This window comes from Sebastes umbrosus, chromosome 8, assembly GCF_015220745.1.
Source record: "Sebastes umbrosus isolate fSebUmb1 chromosome 8, fSebUmb1.pri, whole genome shotgun sequence".
NCBI lineage: Eukaryota > Metazoa > Chordata > Actinopteri > Perciformes > Sebastidae > Sebastes > Sebastes umbrosus.
In genome coordinates, this window is record NC_051276.1 from 10,581,948 (window position 1) to 10,603,485 (window position 21,538).

At 39.9% G+C, this 21,538-nt stretch overlaps 1 protein-coding gene across 1 annotated transcript; it reads left to right on the plus strand.

Moving 5' to 3' along the window:
* The first annotated feature begins 323 nt into the window (after nt 1-323).
* LOC119493064 (disintegrin and metalloproteinase domain-containing protein 28-like) lies at nt 324-18,425 on the plus strand. Its single transcript, XM_037778077.1, has 19 exons — nt 324-401; nt 2,392-2,480; nt 2,605-2,681; nt 2,968-3,046; nt 3,244-3,320; nt 3,811-3,994; nt 4,144-4,200; nt 4,469-4,540; nt 4,793-4,962; nt 5,628-5,709; nt 8,296-8,429; nt 9,278-9,455; nt 11,061-11,150; nt 12,424-12,619; nt 12,719-12,824; nt 12,977-13,133; nt 13,401-13,481; nt 14,491-14,584; nt 17,229-18,425. Exons 1-19 carry the CDS (start codon nt 344-346, stop codon nt 17,267-17,269), a joined length of 2,022 nt encoding a protein of 673 aa, XP_037634005.1. The 5' UTR covers nt 324-343; the 3' UTR covers nt 17,270-18,425.
* Nucleotides 18,426-21,538: the final 3,113 nt, after the last annotated feature.

The following is a 21,538-nucleotide window of genomic DNA, read 5'->3' on the forward strand; positions in this document are numbered from 1 at the left end:
GTTCAGACAATGTGTATCATGTGTTTGCTCTATAATCCTGAGAACTGTAAGATATGAAAGTATGTCATGGAACCTAATGTGGGAGACTGCAAGTTTAGCTTTGACCACAATGCTGCGGGCAGTATTCTTCCTGCATTCTTTAAGAGAAGCTCAGGGGCGTGTTCAGGCTGGTTGTGAGCGTGCTGTAAATGTGTTGTCAATGAGGAAGTAGCTGTGACAGGTTTCAGGAAGGCAAGCGAAGGTGTGGCCTCGCAAGAACAGCAACACAGCATGCAGGTACAACTCATAAAGCCTGATCAGAGCATCCATCTCCTCTATTACAGTGACTGTCTGCACTTGGACAATGACGCCAACGCTCCTATTGTGGCTCCTCATCCTAATTGCCTCGCTCAAGCCCTCAGGTAAGTCACTGGATACTGTTACCTCCACTCAGCACAGTGGCTAATTAATAACTAAAGCCTACGTTTGGCATCTCCTATCTATTCAAAGCACTTTAACTTGTGGGTTTCCGCTCCTGAGCATAAAGTAAAAACACTGCTCTAAAAGACATGATCAGATAGAATATGATATATCATAAATTTAAGACTTAAAGGCACTATATGCATGTAACTTCCATCAGTTTCAGGATAATGAATGATATCTGTCTCCACCTGAAAATGTGGTTGATCTACCTTTGGCTGAGTTTACCTCGTGTGCATCAGTGATAATGGAACTTTTTGGACCTGATGCATTTGCTTGTGCAACATGTGATTAGCAAGGAAATACCGACTGTGTGCGTCTTCATCCTGCCTGCTGTGAAATCCTCCCTAATTTCTGTGGTTACGTTGGAAGCACACTCAGTAGCTACCATCTAATGATGCTTCCTAAGCCGAAACCAATGAGTGGGAATTACTTTAAACACATTGCTGATATTGTGCCACACTGTCAAGGCTGGAATTCAGATCACAACAAAGCCACCACCCTCTCAGGTGCTACTGCGTACCTGTCCACAGGTAACCATGACTAACAGTTAGTCATATCCTTTCAGACATGCTTTTGCTCACTGGGAAGTACCAAGTTTGGTCAAAAAGTTTCTTAATGTTGGTGAGGAACTGATACCACAAACATGAAGTAGGACTTGTGTTTTATGTTTTGTTCCTTATTAATATGGCAAGTAATGGACAGTTTGACTCCACTATAAACACACATGAGAAAAAATGAAGAAATATTCTCATTCAGGAATTGAGCCAAAGTGAATGACAAAAACTTAAAAAACATAAAGATAAAAAGAAAATAGAAATTCGATGTTAACGTCTGCTGTTTCGTCAACACACAAATACTTAAAATCATGTAGTTTCATTGATAGACATTATGTTGTGTTTGAATCTTTAATATAACAAGCTCTGTGTGCTTCACTGCGTTACACTTGATTTAAGTTCCAAATTATAATGTAAGGTTAACTTGATTAGTTTGATACTATACGGACACACACATTTTCCTGCTCACAAAGCCTTCAGTGTTCCTGTTGATAAGGTTTTCACTGATAACTGGTTTCAGACAGAGACTGCTACTGTGTTGATACTGTATACACTCATACTCTTCATATGAATGTGTCATGGGTTGGTGAGCAGAGGCAACAGAAAATCCCGTAATTACTGTACAGCAGAGGGCATGCAGGTAGTTAAGCAACAATTTGTGCACTAATCGGCCCTGATTTTATCTCCAGCCTGCTGTGAAGGTTGATATTAAATAACTGAACGATCTCTATAACTAACTTTCATCTGAAGGACCCAGTCTGGAAAGCTGCAATCGTTTTGCTAACATACAGCATACGTTTTAATTAAGCCCCTACCTCTGGGGTTGCAGCGGGTGCCATTGTTTTTCTGTCTTTTTTTTTTTTTTTACATAGGTCAGGGGCTAGAGCAGAGATTCTCAACCTTGGGGTCAGGGCCCTGATGGGGGTCATTCCTTAAGCAGGTCGGGTCTCAGGAGGTGTGTCAGACTGAAAAAGTAAACCTATTGGCTTATTTGCTGCCCTCACCTTATCTTACCTTGTTAAAGGAATAGTTGTGTGTTTCTTTAACACTTGGGGCGGAGGTATGACGTACGCGCCAAATAAAAAGCAAAACGCAATGCAAAAAATGTTTTGAAGTGTAAAGCAACATCAACATGAACACGAAAGAATTTGGATTTATCAACACAAATGGATGGAACAATGGCAGCACGACACTGAAACGTATATATGGTCAAACTCTGGAAAGAGGACATATTTAGACTACTTAATCAGCACAAAGACAGGAAGCAGGGGGTTAACTGCTCGACTAGTTAGTTGACAGTTACTAAATTCACCTTAAAATTCGTTGTTATACCCTATAACATCAACGTGATGTGATGTATGTTGCATCTCCACAGAAAGCCACGGTCACGACTTTGAAGATGTGAAGGACTATGAGGTGGTTCGACCCGTCAGACTTCACACAGTTAGAAAGAGACATGCAGAGGTACAGTCTTCACTTGTTCCTATGTTTAGTGTCACGGAGATACTGTACATGTGTGTGCTGTTACACACAGCCAAGCTATGATGTTAGTTATGGGAAAATAAGAATGAATGTTTCCTTTCCGCAGCATCTCAGGCCAGAGACTGTTAAGTATGGAATGACGGTGGGAGGACGAGACATTGAATTGCAACTCGAAAGAAATAAGTATGGTTTTACCTCCCTTCCATTGGAGGTAGCAGTGTCTCTGAGCTACTTCCTGTTTTTACTACTCTTTTGACTTCCACAGAATTTATGGTTATCATGTCGTTGGTTTTCATCTTTGCCTTTAGACACACTGAGCTGTGCTATTTCTTTTGAGATTTCTGCAGACTCAGAATCAGATATTACACATTGGTTATTTTCAACAGGGACATTTGGGGTGTAAGTCAGATAAATCATAGACCATAGTATGGCATGATGGCCATTTATGTTCATATCTTGTCATCATCAGGGAATTACTCACCAAAGACTACACTGAGACTTACTACCAAGAAGATGGGACTCGAGTCACCACTACTCCAAATGACGTCGTAAGTGTTTTTGTACTTTCCCGAACGTACCTCAAAGTACAACTGTCTTTTCTAAACCACATCTTTTAAAGCTTCTAAGACCAAATTCCATGAACATTTCTTTGACTTTGAACAGTTGTGATTGAACAATGTGAGTAAATGATAGTTTGGCCTTTTCTTATTTGATAACCTGGTCATCATGCTCCTGTCTTCATCAGGATCACTGCTACTATCATGGCAGCATTGTGAACGACAGCCAATCGTCTGTCAGCATCAGCACTTGTGATGGACTCAGGTGAGCCCTCAAACCGTCCTCTCTTTAACTTTACTTCATGAAAAAAAGTTGTCCTTAAATCATCGAGTAATCTACTTAAGTACAATTTTGAGGTATATTGAGTATTTCCATTTTATTTCTACTTCTACTTCTCTACATCTCAGAGGGAAATATTGCACTTTTTACTCCACTACATTCATGTGACAGTTACTGTTCAGATTTTAAAATATATAAGAAACTTATAAAACACATTGTTAAAGATTAAACCAGTGTTTACCAATCATCTTGGCTTGTGACCCTTTCAAAAAGCAGTGTTTATTTGAGGCTCCTTGTTATGTTTCAGTCATTCATACAAATTTGGTTTCACAGAACTTTTGTTTTTTCTTTTTATCATCTCACAACTCCTCCGATCTATTGGGTACCAATAGATTAAAGTACCTTACCGTATATGATATAAAGTAGTTAAAACCGTGTCTCGAACTGTGCGTCGATCTGGCGTGATCTTGTGCAGGGGTTACTTCAGAACATCAGCCCAGAGGTACCTGATTGAGCCACTCTCTGGCGGCGATGAGGGGGACCACGCGGTGATGACCGTTGATGACAAGAACTCCACACCTGCAATGTGCGGCGTCACCAACACCAGCTGGAGTGACGACTTCGAACCCCAAACGAGTCGGAGACGCTCCAGATCAGTGGTAACACCACTGCTGTCATAACAGCCTGCAAAGAAAACCTCCTTCAGTCTCATAATCACGACACAAGACGAAATAAATCTGACAATTAAAGCTGAAAGAGGACATTAACTAAAAGTTGTCTTCATCTGCTTGATTCTGTTGTCCTCCAGGGTATCGTCCAGAAACAGAAATACCTTGAGCTCTACCTTGTTGCTGATAACCGTGCGGTAAGATACACACATGGAAATTTACTGTAAAAAAAACCCAGAAAGTTCAGAAAAAGAGGAAGTTGGCTAGTTTTGCACTCCTTCTTGTGAAGGACATGACTAAATACTTCTTTGTAATGTGAGTAAATGTAAAAAAAACCTTTGGACTATTTGGGTCCGATCTAGAATCACATCATGTTGTTATTTTGGTCATTGGGTGATTCATGACGGATCCACTGCTGAGAAACAGGATGTGACCTCGCTCTAACATGATGCCATGATGTTTCAGTACGTGAAGATGAATCGAGATCGGACAGCGATGAGAAACAGGATATTTGAAGTTGTCAACTTTGTCAATATGGTGAGTCAATTCAAATGGCTTTATTGGCATGACGTAACACTGTACATTTTGCCAAGAGAGTTTCTGGCAAATTCCAGATCACAAATGACACATAACAGCTGTCTGTTTGTTACGTTTAAGCCACATATTTATTTATTGTATTTGCGGCAACGTTTTCTGATAATTTGGTCCTGCTTTTGATCGGAGTGAACAGTGTATAGACATAACCTGTCTCATGGTTTATTTTTTTGGTGATGTCCTGCTTTCTTGCAGGCCTACAAGCCTCTGAGGACCTTCGTTGCTCTGGTGGGGCTGGAAATCTGGTCCAGTCGTGACTTGATCTCTGTGACCCCCCCGGCCGGGGCCAACCTGAACGCTTTCATGAATTGGAGGAACTCTGAGCTGGTGAAGAGGAAAAAGCACGACAACGCACATCTCATCAGGTCTGAACAGTCCTCAACCTGTCTAACCTGGCAGTAAAAATCCAGCATTCTCTATCTCACTTTATATTTGGTGTTAAATAGAAGGAAGCTGTGAACTCTCATGTTTTGTTTCATAAGTTTAACCACTTTGGTGCATCCGTTCTTGATGTTCTATACGCTGGCTGGAAGTTTCCACATCATGCTTGTGTAACTTCCGTGTCCTTGCAAATTGGATCCTGACTGGCTTCAACACTAGATTTGAGGTCACAGATGTGTATATTTCAAAGTTTCTTTTGACTTTCAAGAGCTGCCGACCTGACCTGTTCAACACCTGTTGATTGCTAAAAGAAACTCTCCTCCCCACAAACAAACAGACAAACAAAACCTCGTGGAACATCCACCGTTTATCTGTAACCACTTACCCGACCCAGGTCACCAGATTATCACAGGGTTGACACAGACAACCGGTCATACTCACATTCAACTTAGAGTCAACAATGCACCTAACCTGCATGTCTGTGGACTGTGGGAGGAAGCCGAAGAACCGGCGAACTGTTGATGCCAGTCATCCAGCCATGTTTCCTCTTTATTTCAATTTAATATAGTATAAATAGAGATCTGGATGGATGAACAGCATAGATTTGTTTTTTGAAGTGTTTCTCATACTATCCTTACTTGTCTTTCAGTGGTATTGACTTTGAAGGAGACACCGTGGGGCTGGCTTTCCTTGGGACTCTTTGCTCAGCTCACTCTGTTGGAGTCGTACAGGTAGGAGCTCCTTCCTGAGAGACACGAACATTTGTTCCGTCTTCCATCTTTTATTTACACCATATAGTCTTGGCCGGGTGTAATGTTTGTAACCAAGGAATTTATATTAGCCACACTAACAGCATGGCTCTACCATGGTAACGTCCGTCTGTTGGTGGTTCAGACTAGCGATGTTAATAATTAACCGTTTAATCGACATTAAGCATTTTAACTGATTAACGCTATCGGTTAAACGGTTCAAATAAATATTAATAATTAATTAAAAAGCTGAGCAAAACTCAGAGGAGCGGCTCGACACTTAAAGGGAGAAAAGCTGGTCCACCTTAAAGGGACTATTTGTAACTTTGTACGCGCATAAATGTAGCGGGTCGTCACACATGCACGCTCACATATGCGCGTTCGCGTGTGGCCGCTGCCTCTCCAACTCTGCCTGCCTGCCTTCGCTCAGAGAGCGCGCGCGTTCTCAGCTCGCTCCACCTCTAGACGTGAACGCGCGCTCACTCCTCACTGCAGAAGAGTTAGTTTAGCTCTGAGAATATCTAGTGAATGCACAGTGGACGTTTGTGCAGAAAAAAAATGCTGCAGCTCCTCCAGACCAACAGAGGTTTCCCGTGTCTTGTGAAGTGAGCTTTACGTTGCCTTCTCGTTACCGACCGGGTGCCGGTGTCTCCTCTGCTCTCCCTGGCTGCGGGAGGAGAGAGCAGGGAGACACGCTGCAGAGCGCCGCTGCTTCAGCCTGCACTTAGGCAGGAAAAGCCAACACTAGGATCAGATCTAAATCATGTTCATGGAGAGACCTTCGTCTGGTCAGCTAACATTACTGCCAAGCAGCTGAAATATAGAGTGATATTGTGCTTTTAGCTGACTTGTGTCGCCTCACTGTTTTGAGTGATGCTCGTTCAGGTATATTGAGAGCGAGCAAGCGCGAGCCCGACGCTGACTTTCGTGATTTCACGGCCACAGGTGTCGCTGTTAAGAAGCATTTCTGAAAGTTACAAATAGTCCCTTTAAGAGAGTCTGAGGCGGAGTTGCAGGATACAGGAAGTTGGCTCCGGTCTCTCGAGTTGGAGTTGTAGCATTTATTCAACGACAAATAAACTGTACACAGACTGCTACACCTAATTCACAGCTATAACGCCACCGACAACCCGCATACTCGGACACACTGTTTGTCGGACACTCGCTAAAGTTACGCCGGGCAGTCACACAGCTGACAACCTGCTAAACTAAACTACATGTGCGGTGGAGACTTATACTGGGAAAGTGGCTGCATGTCAGCGACACTACACACAGCATCATGGCTGCTACAGTAACTCTCCTGACGGTGAACTGGAGACAGTGAACGCAGCATCGTGGCTGCTACAGTAACTCTCCTGACGGTGAACTGGAGACAGTGAACGCAGCATCGTGGCCTCTACAATAACTCTCCTGACGGTGAACTGGAGACAGTGAACGCAGCATCGTGGCTGCTACAGTAACTCTCCTGACGGTGAACTGGAGACAGTGAACGCAGCATCGTGGCTTCTACAGTAACTCACCTGAAGGTGAACTGGAGACAGTGAACGCAGCATCGTGGCTGCTACAGTAACTCTCCTGACGGTGAACTGGAGACAGTGAACGCAGCATCGTGGCTGCTACAGTAACTCTCCTGACGGTGAACTGGAGACAGTGAATGCAGCATCGTGGCTTCTACAGTAACTCACCTGAAGGTGAACTGGAGACAGTGAACGCAGCATCGTGGCTGCTACAGTAACTCTCCTGACGGTGAACTGGAGACAGTGAACGCAGCATCGTGGCTGCTACAGTAACTCACCTGAAGGTGAACTGGAGACAGTGAACGCAGCATCGTAGCTGCTACAGTAACTCTCCTGACGGTGAACTGGAGACAGTGAACGCAGCATCGTGGCTGCTACAGTAACTATCCTGACGGTGAACTGGAGACAGTGAACGCAGCATCGTGGCTGCTACAGTAACTCTCCTGACAGTGAACTGGGGACTCAGTCGTCTGTTGTGCTCATACACTGCAGCTGGCGCACCACTTCATGTGACGCACTAAACTAGGGATTTTCATGTGATATGTGATGCTGTGATTCTCGCATGATGCCGTGTAAGGTGACCAAAAACCAGCCTCACAGGGTCACTAGGCTGTAGACTTGTTATTCTGAGTAAAAAAGGCCAAATCTCATTAAGTGTAAAACCTGAACTGTCTCTGTATCAGTGTACGGAGCTCTCCCTGCCTCTGTGTATTTATTTTAGTATCACAACACAACCTAATATCTATAATCCATTCTTTAAATGTCATTATTTTGCCAATCAAGTTCCCAACTATCATCAATAAGTGACCAAAATTCTGTTATTCATTATTTTAAAGAGGAAGTGTAACTTTTTTTCACATGGTGATTTTGAAAGACTTCAACTGTATACAACGCACGTCTAGACTCTACCAACGTTACTGTGGTCGAAAAATAAAGAAACTGCAGATTGAGGAAACAGATTTTTGTATCACGAGTTAGCAGGCGAACCTTGGTGCATGTGGATGTAAAATGCTGATAAAGGTAACTAAATGTAAAGAGTTTCACCTCTCAGGATCACAATGACCGGGCCATTGCAGTGGGAGCAACTCTGGCTCGTGAGATGGGCCATAACCTGGGCATGAGACACGATGACTCCAGCGGCTGCGCTTGTTCTGGTGATAGCTGCATCATGGCTGCAGCGCTCAGGTAAGAAACCGTGTTACAAAACCTCAGTCAAAAGCAAGCATGTTTTTTACATAACATCACAGTCTGTTTAAAGATGTTGGAGAGTACTACTGCATAAAAGTAGTATAAAGCCTTTATTGCCTCCAGAGGGAGCTGTGTGAGTCTGATAAATTGCCTCAAGTGATGTCACTTGAGTCAGCATCGGTTGGGTCTGAAGACTACGAGTTTGAAAATGAGAAAAATGTGGTTGAGGGAGAAAGAAGTGATCTCACCAGACCTCTGTAGCTGTTGAGGCTAGCGGCTAACATTAGCTGAACTGTCGGCAGTCGAGTTGCATTGTGGGTAATGTAGGCGGCAGGTTTAGACAAGGAAGGAGACTGCATGGAATGAAAAAGGTGATATCTCTGGTTCTGCAGCATTGATTTTGTATTTTTTTTTTATAAACTGTCCATCGTGAGTCCAACTTTTTTTATAAAAGTGCAGCATTAATCAGTGGCGTACTCCTTTAACAGACGACATTCTGACACGTCTCCTTAGGAAAAGCACAGGTGTAAATAAAGACATGATAATAAAAGCATTTAGCTGCTTTGGTTTCAGGCTCCTCGTGTTGCTGTTCTGGCTGTCATGATTGGGTTTAATAACGCAGTCATTAAATTCATTCATGTTATTATGTATACCTGTGCTTTTCCTCCTATGACAAGTCATAAAGTCTGCTGTGTTTCTATAAGAACAGATTCACTCCAAACAGTTTCTCTGAGGTTGTGTTGAAAGGCTAAAAGAAGTAGAAGTATAGACAAGGTTGAAGTTCAAAGTATGTGACTTTGGACTTAACAATGAAAACAGGTGTTGCTGTTTTATTTTGTCTTCAGCCGGAATATTCCTCGGACCTTCAGCAACTGCAGCACCAACAGCTATGAGAAATACTTGCTGAACCGCAGCCCGAGCTGCCTGCTGGACAAACCAGACTACAGCACGCTGGAGGCCCCGTCGTTCTGCGGCAACGGCTTCGTGGAGAAAGGAGAACAGTGTGACTGTGGCAGCTTGGAGGTAACAAGCACTCGTCATCATCAGGAGGAAACATATTCTATATTCAAACCTATATTCTCCCCTCAGTTATCAATAAGCCTTGATGATGGTATTAATACAGAAGCTATGCAAGTTATACCAAATTATTTTTATACAGCATCAAATCATAACAGAAGTTATCTCAAGATTTCATATAGAGCAGGTCTAAACCATATTCAATAATCCTCTAAATATACTCTATATCTATCTTAATATATCTAATTTATAATATCTATAAAGATCTATAACAGTATAACAATGTGAAGCGTTCTGACAGCTTACTGAGTTAAATTATTTTAGACCTGTGTGCCTCAGGGTCGTAGTTTCCAGACAGTAAGCGTGTACATCTTGTTGTCCCTGTCTGATCTTGACTCTTTCAGTTTGTTATTTTGCCAAGAGGCATATTTGGAAAGAGGCTATTTGACATGCACCAACACATTTGACATTAGGAGTCGATCTTCTTTTTAAAAGAGAATGAAAGCAGGTAGATTAATGTGAACTCCTGATATGAAATCTGGTGTTTGGGTTGTATATGAAGTGCTGGTGTCTGAGAGGCTGCACAGCACATCTGGCTCACAAACAGCTGCTTTCATTAGGCTGCCCTCTCCCCCTTTCCGGCACCAGGTGAACAGCTGATATTATTAACTATGAGTACCACCCATAATATCCATGTGACCCAAATCTCCCAAATCATCGCGATCACATAATAAATGGCAAAATAATAAATTCCAATATCATAGACATTAACGAATACCCAAAAAAATGTAAACCATCACAAACCTAATTAACATGAATACAAACATTTCGGAAATTGTTCAAGGCTCCTACAGTTATTTTTAGCAGGTTGCTCCATCTTGAAATGAGAGTATATTGACAATAAAGTTGAATTGATTTGAATATTGATTCACTCTTTGTGGCTTCAGGATGATTCTTTTAAAGCTTTTTGTTCATTCCAACCACAACACTAGTCGTAATGAACAGTTCCACAACTTGTAATTTCCACTAACTTGTTCATTCCAGTGATAATCATCATAATCATCATCATGTTCAGACCTGTTTCTGCTTCTGCTGGTATTAAGTAAGGGCACAACAAGCTCCATGTGGCATACAGCAGGAGAACCCTGATGCTGGAGATATCTGCCCTTTAATAGTTAGACGCTCATTATTAAACACTGAGATTTCAGTCAGTTTTTCACAGGACAAAAATCACAATACAGGTACATTTTGTGGTTTGAAGTCATGAACCTCAGCCGTTATCATATGCACCTTTTAATGTACCAGAAGCATTATGGTACAATACCACAAACATTTTCTTCTGATAATTTAAATCAATTAATATATAAATACCACAAGAATCAAGTATCACAGGGAAATGAAAACGAGTAATAGTTCTCACAAACTGTCGACTTAGATCCAGTTTTGTCTAGTATCTGCCGAGTCTCCACAGTGTCTGCTGAGTTAATAAGGGGACGGGAAAGCTCGCTCTTATTTTGAAAGAAAAAACACACATCACTCAAAGGAACATAACACAACATGATGAAGAGAAGGATCACCAGGAGTCTAATGAGGTGTGTGTTGTTCTTATAGGAGTGCACCAACCCGTGCTGCAACGCCACCAGCTGCACACTGAAGGAGGGTTCACAGTGTGCTGAGGGAGAGTGCTGCGAAGACTGTAAGGTCAGTATGGATGAAGAAATGCTACTTCACCTCCAACAGGGACTTTTTTTTTTCAAATGTTTACTTCTTTACATGAAATCTTCTGAGATATGGTGATCCAATAGTTTGATCTGCTGCAGCCTCCTCTAGTGGGAATCTAAGGTATTACAAATATTTGAGCTGGAGGACTGTTGGTTACTGTTAGACCCTCCAGTTGAAACTATAGGAGCATCCAAAGTCTCTTATTTGCATCCACATTTCCCTCACTTGCATCTCAGTCCTTCCCACCTGGGATGCATGGAGAGACACAAGTGAGGGAAACATGGATGCATTTAAGACACTTGGGATGCAGCCAGTGTTTGGCTTATTGTTACTTCACCTGGACGTGTGCAGTGTTTGTAAGACGTGTACGTGTGAGATGATTACAGTGAAGTAGGAGACATCTTGTGTCCAGCAGTTGAACCTTAGAAATTAAAAATATGTGTCTGGATTTTTCAATGAGGGGAAAGGAGTATTTTTGATTTTTTTTTTAACGAGGTAATTGAACTTTTGCGTGGAAAAATATATCAGACACTAAATATGATTCCATTTAGAGCCTTTTTGTATATAAAGTATGTTCAAAAATTCCTGGAGATTTCAGTATCACTGTATTAGTCCTTTACCCTGGTAACTACTTAATAAAGTAGCCTAACTGACCTTTGACCTCCAGCTGGTGATCACCTTGAAATGGCTAATCTATATTTTTATAGCAACAATGAATCAGTGACGATATGAAAACACTGTGACAATGTGAAAGGAGTCGCTCGTAGTGATGAACCTACAGAGAAAGATCAGCTGCGTTTCAGCTGTCCGGCCCACTCCCACTGCTCTCATGGTGCCGTTTTCAGCCGCAGCAGGACTCTGTTTTCATCATAAAAGCTCTAAAATCCGACAGTCAGTTAGAGACGAGCTGCTGCTGAACATAACAGAGTGGGAACATTAGACTGACATTCATTAGGTGGCCACAAACACGACTCCAAATGAATGGGGATTCAATAATTCAACGGTTTGCTAACATGTTCACTGATATGTGAATGTTGTGTTAATAACCTGTTTATGCTGCCAGTTATTGGAGGTTTAAGGAAACCTGATATAAAAACAAAAACAAATCAAATCAATGACATACTATTTAATATATTATTCAAATGTGTGTATATTAGCCACAACCTAAGGCTAAGCAAAGCTAAGCATGCCGATTTATCTGGCACACTTCATAGTGTTTTACATACAATGTACTCTGATGTGATCCATATAGATCTCGCCTCGGTCCAGGGAGTGCCGCCGGCGGCAGGATGAATGTGACCTGGCAGAGTTCTGTGACGGGAAGAGCGCCACCTGTCCCGAGGACGTGTTTACTGTGAATGGCGTCTCGTGTGATGGAGGTCTGGGGTACTGCTACAACGGCCAGTGTCCACAGAGGCCAAACCAGTGTGTCAAACTGTATGGACCTAGTGAGTGTCCTGCTCTTACGTGTTATATTTGTTGTGCTTTGTAAAGGAGAAGAGATGATCTTTGGACAGGTTAACTGTGTAATCCTCTCCTGTGATCAGCTGCTACAGACGCCGCTCCGTCCTGCTACAACCGGAACACCAGAGGAACCTACTACGCCTTCTGCAGACGCCCCGATGAAAACACATACATCCCCTGTCAGCCAGAGTGAGTCTCAGCTAGTTAGTCTTATAGTCTTCTTACTATGCTGACTCATCAACCTGTGTTGGAATAAATGTGAGTTTATTTATTTTCAGAACTAGTAGGGATTGTCTCTGAAGTGACTGTGAGCTCATATTTGACCCTCTATTCCTCTGCAGAGACGTGTTTTGTGGGAAGCTCTTCTGCCACGGCGGTAATGACAACCCAAACTACGGCCGCATGGTCAGAGTAGGCACCTGCAAGGCCGCCTTCTTTGGAGACTACACCAAAGACTACGGCCAGGTGGACACCGGCACTAAATGTGGGGATGGAAAGGTAACAGTTAGTCTCTTCAAAGGAATACTTCACTCACAAAATGACCATTTGTATAACAGTTACTCCCCCCATTATACCTTGAATTCTTGAAGAAAACGTTGTTTTCCTCTCATGCCTCCACGCTGAACGGAGAATCAAAAAAACTGAGTAAAGTCTTGATGAATTGAAGTAAATTATTCATTCTGTAACTAGGAATACTAGTGAACACTAAATCTAAATGTCTATTAATTTCAATAACGTCTTTGTCGCTGACTTGTTTCTCTCCAGGTGTGCAGCCAGAATGAGTGCATGGAGCTTCAGACAGCGTACAGAAACACAAACTGTTCAGCAGAATGCAGCGGCAACGTTGTAAGTACACGCCAACACTGCTCACAGTTTAGTTCAGTTTAGTTTTTTGCTCTTTAGGGAACACAAATAATACATTAAAACATTAAAAGTGTTGAAAACCCCAAAAAACAAAACAATGAACACTAAAGTGATGAAGCACATCAGCACAGTAAACAAAAGGAAATAGAAAAAAAAGAAAAGCCAATAATTATGTGAGCTGACAATAAAATGAAGATAGGCCTCAAAAGCAGGTCGTCCACCAAACAGAAGGTCGGTGGTTCGATCCCAAGCTGCTCCGGTCACATGTCCAAGTGTTCTTGAGCAATACACTTAACCCCAAATTGCTCGAACCATCGGTGTGTGAATGAGTATTTAGATTAGATCCTGATGGTCAGGTTGGCTCCTTGTATGGCAGCCTCTGACATCAGTGTGTGAATGGGTGAATATTGACATGTAGTGTAACTAAGTCAGCGCTATATGTCAGATATATATAAATATATATATATATAATATACTCTAGCAGGTATGGCATACAACTGCTAAGAAAGACAGACACAATATACACATTTTAAGTAGTTTGTCTCATCAAATAAGCTTCAATCCTGAATTTAAAGTTTGTGAGGAGGAGGATGAGACTTGAGTTGTGATATAATGGTACTTACTCCATTTACACGTCTGGTGTTAAACGTGCAGATTTACTGAATTTGTCTGAAAAAAATGTCATAGAAATGTTACAGGCACCAAATCAGACTGATACACACTTGCAGATAAAAAAAATACCTGTTAAATATGTATTTATATTGGAAATGGAGAGAACGTTAAAATCATAGAGGAGTGGGGCTGAATGTTTCGATCTGACTAAGTGTGGTAAATGTTTTTTGCAGTGAGGTTGGGTAAAGTTAAGTACAGTGTGATTAAGAGTTCCTGAACGTTTGTGTTGCTACTGGTTAGTTTGGATGTTAATGCATTAGCAGGTCTGCTGCTGCATGAGAACATCTGATAACATCTGGATTTCTTTTGTGTTCTTCAGGTGTGTAATCACAGAAGTGAGTGTCACTGTGAGCCTGGCTGGATGCCTCTTCACTGCAACTCCAATAACGCGTCTTTGAGTCCTCTTTCTACCGGTGAGACAGTCGTTCATCAACGCACATAGACTGTATGGAAGAAGTGCACGTAGTCACTGTGATGTCACGCTGCAAAACTCTCGCAAAGATGGTTAAGGTTATAGGCATTGACCTCGAATGACCTACAAACGACCTATTTGGGCCATCTTGGTTTTTATGGAGCCAAAGACATATCAGTCTACTGTAACAATAGGACGACCCAGAGCTCTACGGTTGGTCACACGGACCGTTTTTACAGGCTTCACCGTTTCCCTCCAAGAACATCACAACAGCTCAAACTGACACAAACAAATGGAGCAGTGAAGCTGCTGTGAGGGATTCACGGTGCTGGAAATCCATTTATCTTTGTCTAATTTAGTCAGTGAGGTTTTTTACTGCTAAATTACCACAACTTCCTCATCACCGTCATCACGGCGTGCAGGTTTTGGTTGCTTAGTAAAGTCAGGTGCGACGGGAGCGCAACCTCCAAGCACCTTGGATAAAACACAACATGTGAACAGCCAAACTATAGCACAAACCTTAGTACAATTAACTGCACAGCAAGTCAAATTATTTGTCCGATATTTGCATGAAAAATTCTCCAAAAGGACACAAACATGGCCGAGCTAGCAGCTATAGCCTGTGACCTATCGCTCAAAGCGGCCACGCTATATACATGTTCAACCTCTTCAGTGTCAAAATTATCATTGTGATCCGTATTTATTAATATTAAAGCGGCTGCTCTCCCTCAGCCCACGCTACTTCCGGTTTGTCTTTCACACTTCCAGGTGTCACTGTAGTGTATATTTATATGTATATATATATATTTATGTATTTTTTTTGAAAATCTAGTGTCTACTTCATTTTCCTGCACATTGATTCACTTGGGGCTCTAACCTGCAAGCTGCTCGGGGAAATTAGCTGTAGAGACCAAAACAGTATTTTGTACCAGGCTGTAAACATGTTGATTTCTGCTGTAAAGTGGGTCATTATAACATGGAGGTTTGGGGGACTGACTCCCTTTTGGAGCCTCCAGTAGCCATTCAATGAACTGCAGTTTTTGGCACTTCCACGTTGCCGCTTGTTAATGTATACAGAATAAAAAAAACATGCGCTTTCTGCACAACTAACATTCAATTTTAAGTCACTGCTGCATCCAAACTAAACTGATTTCTGTTCCACGTCCCACGCTGCCAACGTAAGTAACTATCACCCGAGTGCAGGTATGCTGCTGTAAACTCACCTTTGCAATGCTGACTGAATCTCTCGTTTCCTATAACAGTGCACGCAGCCACAGGAAGCCACGTGTTTCCTCCACCTGTTAACTTCTATTAAAACTACAGAAGAAAAGCACAAACAAGATCACAAGTTTAGTATTTCTCAGATGTAACCAGACATCTGAATGATTCAATGACAAACAAACGTTGACTTGAGTTCACTTAGTTCTGAAGGAAAAAAAAGATAATCTGTACTTGTGACCTCACTGGGTATAAATGCACTTATTTGCTTTCTTGCCAAGAGACATGAATAAACTATATCTGTTTGCTAAATATGAAGCTACAGGCAGCAGCTGGTTAGCTTAGCTTAGCACCAAGACTGGAAACAGCCGGCTCTTTCCAAAGGTAACTAAATCCACCCGCCAGCTCCCATAATGCTCATAAATTAAAGTTATATCTCGCTTGTTTAATCCGCTACTGACACTTGGAAATAATCCAACTCATAATCCCCGTAAAACCAAAAATTCACATTTGGCTCTGTGGTTTTTGGGCGCTCTAAACAAACATGATAGAAGGTGTTAATTAGTGAGCTTTTAGGTGCTGTTAGGACAGACAGAGCAAGGCTAGTTGTTCTTTATGCTAAGCTAAACTAACTGGCTGCTGGATCACCTGATTCGACTGGTATCAGGCTATTAAATAGGCGTTATCAGTCGCTATAAGCACCATAGATGTGGGTCAGTAGGGGCCTACTACACCTACTACGTTGTAAAAGTGAAAACGAAACTTTGAAAGCAACACGTTCTAACATGTTGTGAAACATCACATTTTGAACAAAAACAAAAAAACACTTCTTTAGCTTTAGGCGACAAAACTACAACTTCTTTAAGTTTAGACAATAAAAAAACACTTAGTTAAGTTTAGGGAAAAAACGTGTTGAGGGTTAAAATAACTACGAACACAAAGACAACTACACATTGTTGGTTTCACACGGGATGCAAACTCCAGTCTCTTGGTGAAAGTCATGTGTTACCCATCCATCATCCATCGGACCTGACCTCAACACCATATGGAGTTTCAATCTGTCTATACTACAGCACCTGATTTCTGCTCCTGTCATAATTACTACGGCCACTAGAGGTCGCTGTTGTGTTATTTAACCTTCTTTCGATGATCTACCATGTGAATAGATGATAAATATACTGGTGGGTGTAGTAGGCCCCTATTGACCCACATCTATGGGTCTTATAGCGACTGATAACGCCTATTTAATAGCCTGATAACAGTCTAATCGGCTGGCTGGATGTAGATTCCTATTTAGCGTACTAAACATGACTGTGGTATCAATCATCTAACTCGGCAAGAAAGAGAATAAACGTATTTCAGAAAATGTCCAATGTTTCAGTAAAGTTTAGTCATTAAATATATTTTCATTTTTTTGTCCTCTATAGGCTCTGAGACCAGTTCCTCCACCAAAGGTCTGATGTCCTAAACCTGGGGATACTCACCTCTGTCTGTTGTCCCCACCGGGAACCCGATGGAGTGGTTGTACCGGTGACGTGCAGCGTGCACAACGGACAAACTGGACTTTAAACTGTTGGCATGCTATGCACTGAGGACTTGTTATTACAGGGATGAGCTTTTGCTTTTTTAAGGCACTTTTTTATACTCTAGGGTTAGCGTTAGCGCAACTAGGCCCTGAATGTGAGCCGTCGTTTTATACAAGTTGTGTTATTTTGTCACAATAATGGTACAGAATATTGAGTTTAACTTAAATTGGGTTTAATGTCAAATAGTTTTTTTTTTTATATTTTGTGTTGTATTTTCAAGTCAAAAGAATATCCTGAACTGCTTTGATTAACTTGGTGTAACATGTCAGGCACTGACTCAGGGAATCTGATAGAAACTCAAAGAATTCAGATGAGAACAAACAGTGATAATGAGGACTGTATTTATCCTGCCACTCTAACGTCCTGTGATATGCTCCATGTCAGCAGTTTTAGTTAAATCTCAAGCAATGCTTTCATTAAAAATGAGAAAATGCAAGAAAGGAACAGATAAATGTAGGAGATTTATTTGTTAGAAGATAGAGTAGGTTAGCTAATTTCCAATTAAATAACGTGTCAGAATCACTTTAATGTTGGGGTATTTACAATCAGCACAATGCTTGAGATTTAACCAAGTGACAGTGTGGGTTGTACTTTATTATTATTACTAATCTGGTTCATGTAAATAGATTTTTGCAACGCACACTTGTCATAGTGTTGCTTGTCACTATGTGAACAGGTACATAATGTATAATTGTGAGCTCAATATCCAGGTTTCTCATTCAGTACCCCAGGGAACAGCAAAATGCTGTTAAGGGAGTTTCATTTGTAATGTTCCGCACTAGATCATCATGAGGAGTGTTTTGATGTGCAAAACAGCCTTTACGCTTCAGCTTCCATTAGTTTTCCTTTTGTTTGTATTTTCTCTGTTTATTTTGGCGGCTAAGTGCAATGTTGGATGACAAGTATACACAGAGCATTATTTCACTAAGCTCCTGCTTTTCATGTTATTTGCCGCTTAACAGCCCAGAGCAGCTTTCATCCGAGGAGCAATGACTGATGACATTGCATTATTATTATATATTTTTTTTACAGAAACGAGCGATAATTATCAGGTCGTATCATCAGCATAGAAACAATATCGTTCCTGATTCCACTACTGGTGTGTTTTTTATATTACATACAATTCACAGTATGGAAATGTAACAGTTCACAATTCACTGAAGTATAATTTTGAGGAAAACATCATAGTAGAGTATGTCCGAAAAAAAAAAAAAAAGTCATATTATTGCATGTCGATAAAAAAGGTCATAGTATAAAATATGGAAAAAAGTGATAGAAAAGTCATAGTATAGTATGTCGAAAATAATAAGATATTCCTTTATTAGTCCCACAGTGGGACCATGACCATATTCCACTTGTTTATATTGTTCCTATTTTTATATTCCTTCTATTTAAATTGTTCATATTTTATATGTCTGTCTAATTTTGTTTTTCTTTTTTTACTGTGTTGTATCTTGATTTTAGCTTTTTACTGCTGCTTCTTGTTTCTGCACTATCCCCTTTGCTGCTGTCCACATTTCCCCACTGTGGGTTTAATAAAGGAATATCTTATCTTATGATTTTTTTCATCATACTATACTCAGACTTTTTTAATTTTTTCGACATACTATAGTATGACTTTTTTTTTGACATGCTATACTATGATGTTTATTTAGACATACTACTATGACTTTTTTAAAACATTATGAACATACAATATCATGACTTTTTTTCAACATACTATACTATGGCTTCTTTTTATTTATTTTTTTAAACACTACACTATAACTCCTGATTTTTTCGACATGCTATATTATGACTTTTTTCAACATACTATACCATGGATTTAAAAAAAATGTCATCATACTGTACTATGACTTGTTTTATCACCTTTCCCACATGTTGAAAAAAACATCATAGTATAGTGTGTCCAAAAACAAATGTTGATAAAAAAGGTCATAGTATAAAATATCGAAAAAATTGATTAAAAAAAAGTCATAGTATAGTATGTTGAAAAAGACATCATAGTATAGTATGTAGAAAACAAATGAAAAAAAATCATGGTAAAATATGTCGAGAAAATTAAAAAAGAAATTCATAGTATAGTATGTTGAAAAAAATTATGAAAAATGAATGTTACATTATGTCTTAAAAAATAAAAAAGCCACTGTATAATATGTCTAAAAAATAAAAAAGTTATGGTATATTATTTCGAAAAAAACATCATGGTATAGTATGTCAAAAATATAAAAAAAAAAAAAAAAGTCACAGTATACTATGTCGGAAATCTTTTACAAAAACGTAATACTATAGTTTGTTGAAAAAAAAACATCATAGTATAGTATGGCGAAGAAAAAAAATAGTCAAAATATAGTATTTCTAAAAAAATTAAAAAAAAATAAAAAGTATATTAAGGCGAAACAAAATACAAAATTCATAGTATAGTATGTCGAAAAAGTCATAGTATAGTATGTCAACAAAAATAAAACAAATCATAGTATAGGATGTCTAAAAAAAATTTTAAAAAATAAAGTCATATTATAGCATGTCGAAAAAAAGTCATACTATAGTATGTCGAAATAATTAAAAAATTCTAAGTATAGTATGATGAAAAATGTCATAAGATAAGATAAGATAAGATAAGATAAGATATTCCTTTATTAGTCCTACAGTGGGGAAATTTGCAGTGGACAGCAGCAAAGGGGATAGTGCAGAAACAAGAAGCAGCAGTAAAAAACTAAAATCAAGATACAACACAGTAAAAAAAAGAAAAACAAAATTAGACAGACATAAAGAATATGAACAATTTAAATAGAAGGAATATAAAAATAGGAACAATATAAAGAAGGGGAATATTAAAGATTGGAACAATTTAAACAAGGGGAATATTAAAAATTGGAACAATATATACAGTATTGACAATAAACAGGCTATTAACACAATTGTACAGGTGAAAATATGATATTGCACAGTGATTGGAATGAAATTGCACCTTAAAGTATTGCACATTACACATCATAATAAAAAAGAATGTAAACTATGACTCTTTTTTTTCTGGATACTCTCCAATAACTTTTTTTCAGCATACTATAATATTACTTTTTTTTCATTTTTTTTTTCATTTTTTCAACATACTATACTATGACTTTTTTTGACATACTATATTATGACTTTTTTGTACTCTTTATTTGACATGCTATACCGTAACTTGTGAAATTGCTCAGTGTGGAAGATATCTGGTTTGAATACTGGAGGTTGTGAGTTTTGAGGGCTAACCTCAAATGAAGAAGTCAAATACAAAAGGAAACATTACATCAGTGTATCTACAGATAGCTCAGTGTGGTATATATCTGGAATGAATACTGGAGGTTGTGGGTTTTGAGGACTAACCTCAAATGAAGAAGTCAAATACAAAAGGAAACATTACATCAGTGTATCTACAGTCGACGACAGTCGTCATGGTAGGGAATGGGGCTTTTCTCAAGCCTTAAAGAACGGGATGGTTTTCTTCCTGGGGCGATGTTTGCTGTACTGAATGGCTGTGGTGACTGTTTCCGCAACTGCCTTGAGCATCTGGTCGTGGCGCCAGCAGTAACGTCCATATCTCTGTTAAACTCTGGGAGGTGACGCTCATCTCACTCCACTATCGGGCACCGGGCATCGATGTGAGAGTGGGGATCGAACCCTGCTCTGCCGCACAAAGAACCGGGAACTTAGCAACCAAGCCACCAATGCCACACGCACTTGGGACTGTTCTCTTCGTATATTTGACTTTGTCATTAGAAGTTAGAACTGAAAACAGACTGTGCCGCATAAGGATCAAACACACAACCTCCAGTATCCCAACCTGATATGATACCACACTGAGCTATTTCACAAGTTATAGTATGGCATAGTATAGTATGTCTAAAAAATAAAAATGTCATAGTATAGTATGTCGAAAAAATGTCATAGTATAGTATGTCAAAAAAATAAAAAGTCATAATATAGTATGTCAAAAAAGTCGAAAAAGTCATAGTATAGTATGTCGAAAAAAATAAAAAAAATAAGGTCATACTATAGTATGTTGAAAAAGATTAAAAATAAAGTCATAGTATTGTATGTCGAAAAAAGATTTAAAGAAGTCATAGTATAATATGTCGGAAAAAAAGTCGTACTGTAGTATGTCGAAA

Excerpts from the sequence above, each read along its gene's own strand:
- LOC119493064 (XM_037778077.1), top strand. The coding sequence starts at position 344 with ATGACGCCAACGCTCCTATTGTGGCTCCTCATCCTAATTGCCTCGCTC. Across the intron at positions 402-2,391 it reads TGCCTCGCTCAAGCCCTCAG|AAAGCCACGGTCACGACTTT; the intron begins GTAAGTCACTGG and ends GCATCTCCACAG. Across the intron at positions 13,482-14,490 it reads CAGAATGCAGCGGCAACGTT|GTGTGTAATCACAGAAGTGA; the intron begins GTAAGTACACGC and ends TGTGTTCTTCAG.